Source organism: Charadrius vociferus, unplaced genomic scaffold (genome assembly GCF_000708025.1).
Source record: "Charadrius vociferus isolate BGI_N301 unplaced genomic scaffold, ASM70802v2 scaffold650, whole genome shotgun sequence".
Lineage (NCBI taxonomy): Eukaryota > Metazoa > Chordata > Aves > Charadriiformes > Charadriidae > Charadrius > Charadrius vociferus.
Genome location: NW_009646736.1, coordinates 5252839 through 5268487, shown reverse-complemented (window position 1 = coordinate 5268487; position 15649 = coordinate 5252839). Strand labels below are relative to the sequence as shown.

The 15649-nt window shown below is 38.5% G+C and overlaps 1 protein-coding gene across 4 annotated transcripts in view; it reads left to right on the top strand.

Moving 5' to 3' along the window:
- The first annotated feature begins 5217 nt into the window (after window positions 1-5217).
- The window catches only part of TRIP12 (thyroid hormone receptor interactor 12), a 52776-nt gene continuing 42344 nt past the window's right edge, over window positions 5218-15649 (top strand). For 2 of the 4 annotated variants that reach the window (XM_009889971.1, XM_009889962.1), the window contains exons 1-2: window positions 5267-5364; window positions 15268-15647. In XM_009889971.1, the coding sequence (XP_009888273.1) occupies window positions 5267-5364; window positions 15268-15647 (478 nt within the window). Of the gene's footprint in view, window positions 5365-14140; window positions 14267-15267; window positions 15648-15649 lie in introns of all 4 variants that reach the window. The other 2 variants (XM_009889954.1, XM_009889980.1) reach the window with 2 other exon arrangements.

Below are 15649 nucleotides of genomic sequence, written 5' to 3'. Positions count from 1 at the left end.
GAAACTTGCTGTCAGGAAGAAGGAATGATGGTGAGAATTTGGGAGATGTCACAGAAAATTTTTCTAGGAAATCTTCAGTATGTTGTTGTATCTACTCTCTAAACTATTCCATCAACAATTTCTGCAATCAGAAGGGAACCAGGGGCTGCTAAACTGAAAATACAAGCTTCTGCCTGCATGGAGCTTTGACATGAAATTTACGTTTGGAGGTGAGGGCTGCAGTGGAAAAGAACTGGGCAGAGTGGATAACTATTGAATTTAGAGGGTATAGTAAGGAAGCGTATTGTGTCAAAATCAGCTGCACAAGACTCGGTTTAAAGCAACTAACTGGGCTTAAAGGTCTTTTTAATAATGAATTTTTGAGTCAGCTGGTGAAGTAGTAGAAGTAATTGAATGCTTGCAAGTGCGTGCTTGCAAGGCAAGAAAATAGGTGTGTATGTTTGCAGGTAAATGAGGAGAACCTTGTAAGCAGTGAGCAAAAATGAGGTGCAGCTATGAGATCAGTTTAAAATGAACTAATGTAGGTCCAAAACAATTCAGCAGTTGCTGAACCATATGCAGTAAGTTCTTCTGTTTTGTTGCAATTAATGTTTCTACTCTTAAGTGTGTTGTATGCTTGTATATTTAGAATGTTGCTTCTACCTTAACTGACTAGATTTGTCACAGATACAGCTGATCAAGTAAATTAATGGTATCTACACTGAAGTGAAAGAATACAAATCTCAAGTCTTAGACTTAACATTTTCTGATAAGTATGCTGAACTGTGGGTTCTGGCTGGCAAGATGTGCAACTTACTGGAAGAAAATGTTCTGAACTTACAAGGCATATAAACATCCTCCTGTCTTTTCCTTCTCCCCCGCCCCTCCCCTTTCCTAATACTGTCTTCAGGGCAGTAAGTCTTTGCAATTTTGAGAAGCTGACTTGCTGCAGCAGCATTAAGTAAGGCACTGTTTTTTCGGCCAAGGTACAAAATAGAAAGTATGCTGACCAGTATACTTAACTCCAGGCAGGTAACAGGCATTATAATGGAGTATTGTAGGGAGAGGTGCTAGGCATATCCTTAAATATACAGGAAATTGGAGTGCAAGAGCCTGTAAAATTCTTGTACTACCAAGACTCTTGCAAAAGACCTTAAACTCCTAGAAAACAAAACCACCAAAAAATGCCCCTGAACAAAACCAAACAAGTTCTAGAGCTCATCCAAGTAGATTAAGGAAGCCCTTTTCTTGTGAAAGTGTTGAATTCCAATTTTACAGGGGTTGTTACCAGTTTGCTTTGTTGTCCTATTAGTGGCCATAGAGCTGGTTGAAGCGCTTCAGTTTACTCATTCTCTTTTCCTCTCTGTAGGCTACATCGTGGTTCATAGTATCCTTCAGGGAATGCTTTTTGATGTTCAGTAAAAGTTGATACAGACTTGCTCTGTAGTGTCAGTTTTCTGTTTGCTTCAAAAATATGGAAGTGTCAGTCACTTCCTGTTGACTTTTCCATGGGTAAGAAAGGTAGAAGCTTCACTGCAAGTTGGCAGGTGTTTTTTGTATCTTGTGTTCCTGTGGTACCTCTCCAAGTAATATGTTGGCTATACATTAGCTATAATGTTTGTAACACTTATGTTAGGTCTACAAAAATTAATTCTAGTTGTTTTCTTGTACAGTAACAAAGATGACTGTTAATGGTAATCAAACAGTGTTTATTAAAACTCAAGAATACTATGCAAGATAATAACAATTAGGTGCCAGTGCTGTTAGAAGTCTTCAGAAAGTACTTTGTGTGTTTATTTGAAATGCTTCTTTTTAGTATTCATCCTTAATCCAAGGAGTCTGCTTATGAGGAGAGCATCTGCAGTCCAGTGATTTGGCATCATTACAGCTAGGAATATGGAATTGTGAAACATTAACTAAGATGTCTTGTTTACTGAAAATTGTATTCTAGAAGAGGACCTGAACTTAAAATTCTCAAGTCACAAAGCCTGACGACCAAAGCATGGAGCTCTGGTGTACAGTTGTAACTTTTTCTTACTGTGGATGTGGGGGAGAAGGCTCAATGTAGTTGAGGAAATTGTCTTAAAATGTGACAGGACTGCACTGGTGCATTCAGCTGATCTACTTGGTTGTGTATCTGCTTTGAATTTAGCTGTCTGAAGAGGGGAAAGAGGAAGCCAAGTGCTGGGAGTGAGGCTTACAGATGGAGGGTGTTGTTTGTCTGAACGAGAACAGTTCAGTTTTACGAATCTCAGGGCTCTTCTCTTCTTCTAGCATGTGGAAGATGCAGTTCTGACCCACTGAAAAGCTCTTCTCCCTACTGGACTAACTGGGCACATGGTATTGTGTGGCTTCAGGTACTTGCAGTGAGACTTAAGTTAATGCTTTCGTGTTAAAGGTCATAGCTGAATCATGAAGCAGCATTATATTTAAAGGCAAACTGGGAGTCATATAGTAACACACTACATGGTAAGAAATGCAGTAAAGTTGAGAGGTTTCAATATATAAGATAACTCTGGACATCATAGTGACTTGACAGATGCATTACAGGAGAAAACAGCTGCCATTTCATTCTTGTACACAGCTGAAAATATCATGTGTGTGACAATACACTGTGCTGCATAACTTCTAAGTACAGACTACTTAGTGTCTGGCTGACCCAGACAGATCAACATTAAACTAGTCCCCCTAGACAACACCAGGATTGCCCATGTGATGTTTTCTTCAGCTAACTCTTCTGGTGTTATGTGGAGGAGGCCCTGTACTGGCCCTAGTTGGGAACGCATGTGGCTGATGTTGCAGAGCTCTGGAGCGAGAACTGCTCCTTGCAGAATGAAACCCACTGGAGTGTGTTCTTCTTACAGTCAGTATGAGGTGATACTGTGAAATGGTTGCCACAGATCTATTGTATGACTGGTAGTTTGATGTTAGTACCCGATTTCAAACTCGGTTGACCTTTGTACAGGAGCGGATGCTACTCTATCCTTTCAGAAAATGCACAAAATATGCTTCCTTGCTGATGTTTGTGATGTGATGTTTTTTCATTTGTTGTTTGAATACAAAGAAATAAAGAGAGAATGCACAACAGCATCTGACAGTGCCTGTGAGTGACTTCAGCTAGAACCCCTAGGTAGTGCTGGAACCTTGGTCAGCTTTCCACCTGGTTAATGCTGGGCTCGTTGTCTTGGCTCACCTTGCTTCTGTGGTGTGCTCTGCAGAGAATGCTACCTCCTCAACCAACCTGGCTGCAGCAGCAAGCTGGAATCATTTCCAGCTGTAGCACGCTTTTTCTGGTCCATTGTAAATCTTTGTGCTCTAAAGCATAAGGAGTTGTAGAGTGGAGGTGTCATGTATTACTTAAACTTTAGACCTTTCTGTTAGTAGGAACATTTGCTACGATTAAGGAGTTAGGGTAAGAGAAATAACTATGAAGAGGGAAAGCTCAGCTTCTGAGGAGTAGGGTTTACAGCTTTCTCAACTTCTCAGTCATTGAGACCTCTACCTACAAGGTTCATTGAATAACTAGGGGTTATTTTGTGGTGGTCTTATATTCTTTTGCATTCCTAAGCATAAGGTACAAAACAAGGTAAAGACAGTCATCTGCTAAGCAATCCTACCTTCTGCTTTTGTTGTCTGCTGCTGTGTTGGACCCCTTAGTGGAAAGAACATGAAGAACTTTCAAAAGATGTTTTTGACTCTTGTGATACAGAGAATAGGATGGGGAGCAGTTCTTCTGCCTACCTTGTATTCTTATTTGATTCCTGGAGCTTATTTTAAATATTTCTGGCATCCTAACCAGGAACTTCTGGTAATAGGCTGTAACATTACAGAGTAACGAGACTGAATATAAGTTAGCAGAATCCTGATCGCTAATTTCTTGTACTGTGCAGGTGTCTTGATCATATACATGTTCCTCTGGCCATTGTACGAGGTATGTGAGGTAATGGCTTGAGTAATACCACTTTATGTGCCCGGTTTCACTTTTGTTCACTTCTATAGGTTCTTTCAGAGGAATAGACAATTATAGTCAAGTGTGGTATGGCTTAACTGACAATGCCAGGTCTCGAGAGTTATTTTATTGGAGGCATTTGAATTTGAACTGAGCCTTTGTTATCTGCAGCTGAAATGTTTTCAACTTTTTCCTGGCAGACTTCTTGCTTACTGTGCTATAGATATAATAGATACTGAATCAGCATATAGACTATTGTGTTCTTAAACTTTGGTTATTTTCCTTCTTGCAGCTTTTTTTTACCTGCAAATGCCTTTTTTACCAGATTCCAAAAATAGAAACAGTAAAACTGGATTTGCTGATTGTGGTCATGTTGCTATGCTGTCTGTATAGAAATACCAATTTAGCACAGGATACAAAAGTTACCTCTCTTCACTGAGGAGCTAAGTGAGGCTTGATCTTGAAATACGCCTGTTTCTGAGGACTGCAGCTGGGTGTTATGGTAGTCTTCCATAAATAACTACCAAAATAATATCTATAGACCTCTAGCAGTCACAAAGCAATTCCAAACATTATTAATACAAAGCCATCATATTGATTATTTTTTAAATAATTATGTACACTCATTAATTCTTTTCTCTCAAATACCTTTTCCCACTAATTAAGCTCTCGTGAGCAAGAACTTCTAGCTTATATAACTAGATCTCTTTTCCTAATTACTGTGTGTCTTTCTGTATGCAAATGGCAGTTTCATAAATCTGACTGAGAAAGAAGCTGTTTGAAAAGCATGGTAGTTACTTCTGTAGTCTTGTGGAAACTGCTGCTTTTCCCCCTGAAACTGGCATTGTCATCTCCCACAATGAGATTTAAAATACTTATATACTATTGCTCGCTATCAAGCATTGAGTTTTACTACTAAATGTGTTTTTACTTAATGATGACAAATAGAGGTTCTCCTTGCATTTGTCTTGCGTCCTTAAAATAATTACAGAAGTCTGCAAGAAAAGCAGCGTGTCATGGAATAGTTTGGGTTGGAAGGGACCTTTAAAGTTCATCTAGTCTAATAGGTCATCTGTATGCTGTATATACTGAAAACTGGTTGCTCTGTATTAAGGATCTTAATGCTCTTGAGAAGAACCTTGGTCTGTATACCTTTTTAACTAAAAATTGTTTAAAGGTTTTTGTCTAAAGTTTTTGCTTAAACAATAGCATTTTATGTGTGCTTCTTGAGGCATGGCTATGAGTCTTCATGCCACATGTCTTATGACTATCTCTCTCTTGTCTTTCAGTGAATGATAGTGTCTAGAAAGGGTATGTCCCTTCAGGAGAGAGGTGCCAATGTCCAACCGGCCTAATAACAATCCAGGGGGGTCACTGCGACGTTCACAGAGGAACACTGCTGGGGCCCAGCCACAAGACGACGCAGTAGGAGGAAGGTATGACTGTTATCTGTGAGTGTGTTTTAATGTACAAGAGCAAAATTGATGTGATTTAATTCAAGAATGAGGTTTTCTGCTGTGCAGTCCACGCAGTGAGACCTGTGTAAAATCTTTTTGCCCCTGAAGTGCTGCCTATACCGTTATTGCATGGGATGAAAACATGGGTAACTTGTACCACGCGTGTTCAGCTAGAATAGCGGTAGCAGATCTATGGGGGGAAAGTTTAACTGAGCTATATTCCACAAATCATAGGATGGTTTAGGTTGGAAAGGACCTTGAAGATCATTGAGTTCCAACCCCCCTGCATAGGCAGGGACAGTCACAGGTAGCAACAAATTCTTTCCCCCTCTTCTTTCCCTGATAACAAAAATATTGGGTGACAGATGGATAGGGAGGCACTGTTGTGTGAAATCTGGGAAAATCTATGTCCCTGTTAGGAGAAGACTGAATAACTGGCAACTCTTTGTTCCCTTGCAATGCATGTTAATCATGTGCAGCTTTTGAATAACTCAAGAACAAAAGATTTGCTATCTTTTAATATACTTGTACTAGTGAGCAAGTGAGCCAGGTTGTGTTTGTTCTGTAAGTGGTTGCCTCTACAATGCAGAACAAAGAAGATCCTTGAAACTTTTCTTTGGATGGTGACTGTATAATTATTGCCATGTTCTTTAAGGAATTAGGAGTCTTCATCTGAGTGAGTGAAGCCTGTATGGATAAGTCTGTCTTAAATTTTGTTAAAACATTAACCTAATGAAGAAAGGTTACACTATCACGGTAGGCATACTGTCTGTATTCTAATTCCTCAGAGGTGTTATTGGTACAGTTTGAATATGGGTATCTTGGGCTTGGGCTTTTTGGTATAAGAGAATTAAAATATTGCAGGTCAGTGGCACAAAGAAAGAAGTTTTTTACTTTGAAGGAATTGGGATATAACATAATGAAGATGACGTGTATTTCTTACTAGTATAAAGTCTAACTGAGAATAAGGTCACTGTTGAATGGATGAAGGAGGCTAGCCTTGTCTAAGGAACTTCGGGGGGAATAATTCAATCTGCAAAATGCAGCTCCACTTTTTCTAAACTAGTCTCTACTGTACAAATGGAAAGCAGATGATAAACACAAGGCTTCTGTCTTGGGCTTCTGTAGCATAAGAAAGGGAAAGTTGCTGCCTGATGTAGCTGATTATTTTGAAAGCTAGAATTGGTTTTGGACAACGCTCCCTCTTTAAATGAGGCATGGTGAACCCTTCATTCCATTCTGTCCATTCTGTGTTATCTCTACATTTGGATAGATATTTACGTTAGATATTGCCTTACCAACTCTCTCCTTTTACACCGAATTTGGCCTTGAGTGAATAGCCCTCTCCCTAGAATAAAGAACTAGAGGCAAGTTATTTGGGTGTGCCTTGGGGGATTCTTCTTCAGATATCTAGTGTTTATTCAGATTTTACAGGAGAATGCCAGGGAGAAGCTCTACAGCAAGTCAGACAAATTAAAGAATTTCAGGGGTAGCACTATTTTCTTGTAAGAAGGTCACAGGTGTGTTGTGATCTGTTACTTATGCTATTGCACAGTGATTCAAGATACCAGTTGTCTTAAATGACTGGACCTCTTCTACCCCTCACCAAGTCTGTGTCAGTCAGACTTCCATGAGCAAGAGCATATTGCACTCCCGAACTTCATTACACCTTTGTTGGAACCAAAGCTCTTTGCTTAAGTAAAGAGGATGAAATCTTACAATACTCTCTGAAAATGTGGGCTCTCTAGAACAGGACCTTCCCATCTCTGAACAAGCATTTTTGGCTGGCAAAACATATAAAAAGGCCTCGATTAAGCTTACTGGTTAATATAAACTTTATAGTGAATTCAGTTTCTCTTACTGTTTTCTGTGTGTCCTCTTAAGTAAGCTGCTGGGCAGAAAGGGCTATTGTACAAGGAACAATGTAAAACAGATCTATCATGTCCTTGAAAAATTTGTAGTTGAAATGCAAAGAGACAGGCTCTCAGATAACAGCCTCTTTTTTTTCTGGTTGCCTGTCTTAAGACACAAACTTAGGACTCATCCTTCTATGCGTCTAGGAGGCAGTGGGATAATATGTGCTAGCTCTGCTACTGAACAGTACATAGGAGGGTCTAGAGTTCACAGCTTGATGTACCTTCTTCATTGTGCCTTGCTGTACTCTGGTGATACGCACTGCTTTGGCTGCTGTATTTAAAGAAAAAAAACCCCAAAAGCAACCCCCCACCCCCCCAACCAAACACACCTTTTCTTACACTAGTTTTTTTGGGACACTTGAGACACTAATTTATCTCCAGTCTTTCTCACATTTGTCATCTGTAAAGTGCAAGTTTTCAATTTCAGCTGTAAAATTATTTAAATAGAATGAACAAACTCTTGAAAGATCAGTTTCAATGATATGTTCATATTGTGCAAATAACTGTAAACTTAGGATGCATCTCTGTTGGTGTTTGAGTTGGAGTTGGGAATGTTCTTTTGAAGCAAATCTGTCATCCTCACCTGCTGTGTTTTGGCTAATATCATGGAATGGTCTTGGAGCACTTGAATTGGAATCTTTTTGGGTGAAACTAAACTGGAAGTTGTGCTCTAGGAGAGCAGTTGACTTGTGGTTGTAATCTGGTCTGCTTTGAAGTAGGAATCACTGAAATGTGGTGATGGTGGACACTGGTCCTCAATGGCAAGTATCTTGCTTTACACACTTCTGTTAATCTGCACTACTTGTTGAGGTAGTTGTACAGATAGTATGAGTTTTTATTCAGCCACTTTATTAGATCCATGTGTTTCTTGAAAAAAAACAAACCCAAACAAACACAATGTATTATACAAACACACACCACAGTCTCCAAGCCCACACAAAACAAAAAAACCGAGTATTGTAGAGGGAATTAAGCAGTAATGTGAGTCTGTAGGGGTTGGTGCTTCTTGCCTAAAATTAGCCACAAAGTTTATAAGCAAACTTAAGGGCCACACCTTCTAAAGTGTTAGAGAAGGTTACTTCACTTTGGTCATAGATATGCAATCATAACCCTTCGAGCAAGGACAAGTTTTAATACTGTCTGAACTTGTGTACTTGATTATGTTTCTGCTCTGTATAAATAGCTTTCTAAATGCTGAAAATGCAGTGGCTTTTTTCTTAAATCTTTCTTGTGGCTAAGGTACACGCATTTTCAAAATACAAGTTAAGTCACAGAAACTTGGACAGTTTGTGCAGTTTATCACTTGTACTGTAATTTCAGACTTTTATGTGTAGTCCACTAATCTAATGTAAGCAAGCGGTTGTATAGCCATTGGTAGTGTAGCCAAATGGCTTTGTAGTAGCCTTAACTTGGCCTCTGTCTCTAGTGCTCTGACTGGAGTGAACATTACTATAGACTTCAGTTGAGGAAGGTGTTAAAAAGGAGAGAGGCTGGAGAATGGTATCACTTCCAAGCTGAAACGCTAGTGCATGTCTTTCTCTAGTCTTTGTCTCTTTTGCAGCTTAAAGGTCTTTTGTTAAAACTTTATCAGTTTAACTTGCTGAGTGGCGACTGTTCACTTGCATTAAGACTTTGGAAATTCCAAACTCCTCTCTGGTCTAGTATGTAAAAGATGCTATTGTGACGTAATGCTGACAGGTTTGGCTTAACCGGGAAGCAACAGTGCAACCCATTTTCCTCTAGACGGGGCTTATTTGATGGTACCCTAATAGCATCAGTACCTGCAATCAAAATGTGTGTGGGAAGCCTGTGATGTGTTTTCTCCTGGAGTTTTACTAGCAGTTTCACACTCAGCACAGTAACTTGAAACGAACTTTGAGTGTTTGAATCTTACAGTTGCATTTGGTTTTAAAAAAGAAAAAAGACTACCAAACAATGATGCTACGCTCACAGACAGTGTAGAAAAATTTTTGCAGCACAAATTGGAAGTAGACTTAGCATCTATGATGTGTGCTTTTTCTCTAAAAGAAGCGAGGGGGGTGTGTTTGAAAAGTGATTTATAAACTGGGCAACTGTGTCCCTGCCCCGTGTATGCACATGACCAAACCAGCCTTGGTCAAGTTGGACTATCGTGATTTTTCCAGTTTCTATTGTCAGTAGAGATATTGAAATAACTTTGTACTTTGGATGACTTCCTGCTCTTGTAGATATTATAGTTCTTAGTGGCTTTACTACCAGATTGAAAAGTATTCAGTGTTATCCTTCTAACTTAGACTTACTGTTATGATCGCACCTTCCTAATTGTGCTGCATGAACCCTTGTCTGAGATATCTCTTCCAGCACTTCCCATTGAAGGATGACTCTTCGCAGGTTTGTAAGGAAGCAATGAAATGATACTAAATCTTCCCTTTGCAGCAGTAAATGAAAGAGGAGTGGGAAGTGGAGGCATTAATGAGAGCGCTCTTCGGGGGTGGGAGAGGGGGCTTAGAAGGTACTTACTGTCACTTTATTAACTCTGTATCTACCTTGTCACCATGCGTGCTGAAAAATTGTGCCCTTGTGGCTTAAATTCCCAGTGATGCCATAGTATTTACTTTGAATGGGGACAATTTGGAAGTGATGTTCTGAGGCACACAATAAGATCTTTTCTGAAACTGGTGCAGTTGACTGTTCTTTTCATTTGTGAGCAATGTTTCAATATGTTGGTATGTAGTAATGGAAGTGGTCCTATATACTAGAACTATTCACTAGTGCTGCAAATTTTTTTTTTTTAAGTGGCATGAAATGATAGCAGTGCTTATCTTTTAATCTGCATCTTGTCACTCTCCTGACATCTTTAGGAACAGCAATATTTAAGTAGGATATCAATTTGACATAAATGACTGCTACGCTGTTGCAGTTGTGTGTGAAAGTATGATACATTATACAGATGTTAAGTTTTTGGACTACAGTGTATACACGTTCTTGTGTACTTGGGTTTGAAGACTAAAAGAGAAATAAGATTCTTTTTAGGTGCATAGAGGATGTTGGTATAAGCAGTATCTGGAAAACACTTTAGGCTGACCTCTTTCAAATATTAAAGCAAGAATGCTTTTGTCAGTTATACTACTTTTGTTCTGATCAATCTTGATAATATGTTAACTGTTAACATCTTACCTGAGACTTGTGTAAAATCTATATTTAATGTTTGAGTTGGTGGCGAAGACAGATGGAGTATTTCTGAGGAGAGAAAGTATGTTTTTTTACGCAGTTTATTTCGTCTGTGGTATTGCTTTATTTCAATCTAACTTTTGACATAAGTAAAAGGGTGTTTAGTTTTGTATAGTTCATATTTGGAAGGATTTAATACCTCACTCAGCTGCTGAGAAATATGACTTAGATGAAATACTTTGTTTATTAACTAACTTCAAAAGATACGGCTTTTTTCATATGCACTGAGTAACTCTTTGAGGACAGGTTCTAGTTGGGTCTTTACTATGGTTTTGCTAAGGAAGGCTAAGGGCTGGCAGTTTCCCTGAGATTGTTTATATAAACACTGCAAAATAAGTGGTGGGTCACTTGTCAACTTCTGAACCTGTGTTACTCTAAGCTGAGTGTCTGCCTGTGAATTAAAATGTGTATCAGCAGACAGCTTTGCTCAGTTGAGTGAAGCCTTGGTGTGGGTTATGAAACTGTCTTTTAAGTTGTGAGGGGGGGAAGAGAAAGGGCAGGGAAAAAACTCAACAACAAAAAAAATCCCACAAACCAAAACAACACTTGAAGGTGCAGCAAGGGCTCTGTTTTCCTGGACCTGCCCCTGTGAATGGAAATGGACAAACACAGGCTCATCAATACTTACCTTATAGTTTTTCATCATTATTGAGGGACTTAGCCTCTCAAAGTACTTGTTGCTAGAATATTTGTTTAAATGAAGTTTCTGAATGAATGATACGTTAATGCAAAAGAATCAAGAACTTGTAACTGGGTAAGTTATGAGTTAGAAGCCTTGAATTATAAGCAGAAGTACAGGTAGGTAGCTTACAACCTTTAACAAGAATCGGTCTTCCAGCTGCCTGTGTACCTTTCACAGCACTTAGTTTTCCAAGCGTTACTCTTTGTTTCTAGCTCATCAGACTATTCCAACTACCTTTGTGTCTAAGTTAACTTTTAACGAGACCTTAAGCAAGCTGTCACAACCTTAGTATAAATTGGGACAGTGATACTTGTTTGTTGGTGCGTGGTTAAAGTTCTTCTAACTTAATCCTGCCCTCTTTCCAACCTGTCAGTCTGCTTGCCATTGTGTAGATCTTAAGAGAAAGGGAATTAATGTCATGCTCCTTTAAACTGACATGCTACTGCGTGTAGTTGCTATTGTCTTGTGTGCCTTCTCTTTGCAACACATGCAAAGTGAATGATTAAGCTCAAAGAATGATAAGTCAGAAAACAGTAGGTCTTTAAAAAAACCCACCTCATCAGTTTTGACTTCCTATTTGTTATGTTTCTAGTATATTCCTTCTGCTCTGGCTATAAGTGTTACTTCTACTGATAGTTTGATGGATAAAGAAAATAAAGCAAATGCAAATAGCCTGCATGATACAGTATTTATGTTCTGTGGGATATGGTTGTAGTTTTATTGGTCTGCATAAATTGGACATTAGTATGAAATTATGTTTGTAAAACTTAAGAACTTGAAGGGTTTAAAGGTGGAATAGGGGACATCTGGAACAAGTGGAAACTCTTCAGTGCATGATTTAAGTACTTGATGTTTTGATATATTGCTTCAGTCTTGTTTTAGTTGAAAAGATCTTCAATTACTTGTGTTCTGTGAATACTTAAAGCTCTTAAGTTGAATCCAATTCTAATTAAAGCAAAACAAAAATCTTTAATGGAAAATAACCTTTTAGGATATACTTCAGAATAAATGAACCCTGATCAGTTAGCTTACATAAAAAAGAGATTCCTGCCAAGTGTAAATTATGTAATAACTTTTACTCCCATAATAAAAATATTTCAAGGGGAAAATTAAATTTCATGTCTTAATCTTTTGTTGGGAAAAGGAAAAGCCAAACACTCAGAATTAGGTGAAACATTCCAAAGTTTACCTTGGAGTTTGCTGTTGTGAGCTGAAGATCTGTTTTATTTAACTGTACTTTGATAGTAAAAATGTTCTCCTCTAGTATGAGAAATAAAAACAAATTAGTGGAGTATGGAGAACATGCTGTTAATCTAATCTTCTCAGATGGTTATGCTCTTAGAAAGATGAGCCACAGAAAATGTTTTGAATATGTGCTGTCTAGGTGCTTCATCTGTTTGTGTAACTGACTAAATAAGAATACTTTGGAAGAAAACAGAGGAAGGGAAGTTATCAAGAAAAACAGTCATATTACTGAAGTTTTACCATTTTGACTCTAAGCAAATTATCATGTGTTTATCACTTGGGTGATTAGACTGGGTACTATTTTCCTGCGAAGGTTTATGTTCAGGTTTGTGTTGAAATCCTTCAGAGGACAGCGAAACTTTCTGGTCAATAGCAGGCTTAGCTCTGCCTCCACTACTAGGTTTCTGGCGTTTGGTTGGAAGAAGCTATTTGAAAGCTTGTGGAGCTCTCCTACGCGTTCTATTTTTTTGGCCTAAACTTCTTACTGTTTGGGGTCATGGGTTAGAGCGGGACACTGAAATCTTGAGTCTACATTTTTCCACTTCCCCCATATGATTCAAAGATGGTTGCGCAGCTCAACTCAAAGAACTAGACAGCCTAGATTAATAGCATATAAGCATATAATTGGCAGTTCTTTTAACTTTGAAACCTTGCTTTTTCCAGCATTAATACTAGACTAGTTTGAGGTTGCATAAAGGTTAGTGGTGCTTGGAGTTTCTGTATAGGTAGTATATGAGCAGTAGGGTTTTCCTGGTGACAGCCAAGTCAAAAATGTTTTATCCAGGGAGGTACAAGTGATATGTCTCTTGCCTTAGCAATTATTTGTTATGAGCTGTCTCTTCTGAGTCTTGGAGATGGTAATTCTCATTGGTTTTGAAAATAAGTTACATCTTCACAAATTCCATGTTTAAGTCTTTTATCTATGGTATAGTATGATCTTTGTCCTCCAGTCAGAGCTCATACAATAAACCATTTTTTGCATGCAGCTGAAAGCTGCTTGGAGGACCTTTTAGGTTATCTATGTGAAACTCATGCCTTTCTCTGACATCACAGGTTTCCTGTCTTATCTGACTGCCTTCACGGGTAGCACGCGTTTCTGCCTTCCTCTTACTTCAGCTGTTACTAAACAGCTCTTGATGGATCTGCAGCCAGAAAATAACTGGCAGGGCTGAGCTTTCTGACCAAGTGGAACTGGTTGCATTCCCATTTCGACCATTTGATTTCCTCAAACTGAAGAGCAAAGAGTCAAATTTGTAAACACTCATAACTGGATAAAGTCTTAATGCATGGAATTTTGAGGTTAATGAGTATATATCTATGTCTGAGAAGAGGTCTTTGACAGGTGCTCTAGTCTTGTGCCTTACTGTGCTAGCTTAATGGTTACGTGAATAATTCAGTAATCTTGCATGCCAGGAAAATTTGAATTTATCTACACAGCTCAGGTGTGAGAAGATGTTTTTTATTTATTTAAAATGCCTAAGTAATTGTGTGCTTTACACAACAGTTACGCTGGTATTGATTTGTAACTGTACCAGGTGATACTCTTGAAATACTGCTTTAATGTTAGGAATTGATATGGAAAGGTTTGAAGCTGTAAACTAATACTTATAAATGGTCCAAAAATAAATAATAATTCCACCTACAGGTTTGTATCTGTATCTTGGAATTCTGATAGCTTTCTGTTTTGACTTTCTGCTGACAGGTCACACTTAGGGCAGGCAAAACATAAGGCACATAGCCCTCCTGAGAATAGAAAATCTATTTCAAAGACACCCAAAGTGCAGTCTAATACTACTTCTGAGCAGTCCAAGGGACACTTTTCTAAAAGGTAATTGTGCTTCATATTCATATGTTAACCAGTGTTATCTGCGCTTCACAGCTGTGTAATATATATAGTTAACAGGCTGCTTATAAAATGTATGACTAATAGATTTTAACTAATCTAGGTATTGCTTTCTGTGGATATATTTCAGTGTTTCACATTCTGTTTGTGTTTTTGTTTTGTGTGTGTGTGGTTTTTTTTTTTAATTCCCCAACTAAGAGCATTCCATCAGTGATGGGGAGGAAATGATTTCTGCATAACTAGTCCTGGAATACTTGCAAGGTCTTTCTCCCCTTTTTCCGCTTCATGTTGGCAGAAGATTGCCCAAGGAGTTCTGAGCCATGTCCAATATTAATTGAAATGTAATCATCTAAAGTATGCCTGTGTTCAGGGTAATCACCTCAGTCATGCTTTGTCTACTCTTCATACGCTTCTGCTATATACACACCGGAACAGGTTTCTATCATGTAGAAGAGAATTTTGCCATTCTCGTCTGTCATTCATTGCCTCAATTTCAAGATTGATGAGAAACTATCCTTTCCTTAAGAGCCTTCCTTGAACTACAAACCAGTTATGACTAGTTATGCATTACTGAACACTCCTTACTCTCTTGTGGAACTTACATTCTCAAACATTCAGATAATAGCTTCATGGCTTAAAATGTTTTTCTCTTTCATCAGTTTGACACTGGTATTAAATTTTACTATCTGATTATTATTAGTTTTTTTATCGAGGTTACCCCATATCTTCCTCCTTAAAAAAAACACGTGCTGTGCTCTTATTTTGCAATTTACTTTAGTTTTCATGCTAGCAAAGATTTGCAATACGACTGTTCTCATACAAGCATGCTTTTTTTTCTTGTTTCAATGTAACCTTAATAATCAACAGTGTTTCCTACCTGCAGTTTCCTTTATTATTAGAGAATGCTGACATTTATCTTGCAAAACTGTTGCGACCGTGAGGTTTCTAGAGTTCAATACTAACGCTGTTCCTGCTTACTTCTACAGAGGCTGTAGTTCATCTGCTGTTTTAATACCACAAGAAGAAGATCCGGAGAGAGTCAATACTTCAGAAAAGCAAAAAACGGGGCAAGTGCCTAAGAAAGACAATTCTCGAGGAGTTAAACGCAGTGCTAGTCCAGATTACAGGAGGACCAATTCTCCTAGCTCTGCTAAAAAACCCAAAGCACTTCAACACACTGAAACTTCCTTGGAGACTAATAAGCCACATACTAAAACTAAGAGAAGACACTTAGACCAAGAACAGCCGAAGTCTACACAATTGCCATCAACAAGCAAGGCTCACACCAGAAAGGGTGGAGCTGCTGGTAGCTCCCGAAGTCAGAAAAGGAAAAGGACAGAGAGTCTGTCTTGTATAAAGAGTGGTTCA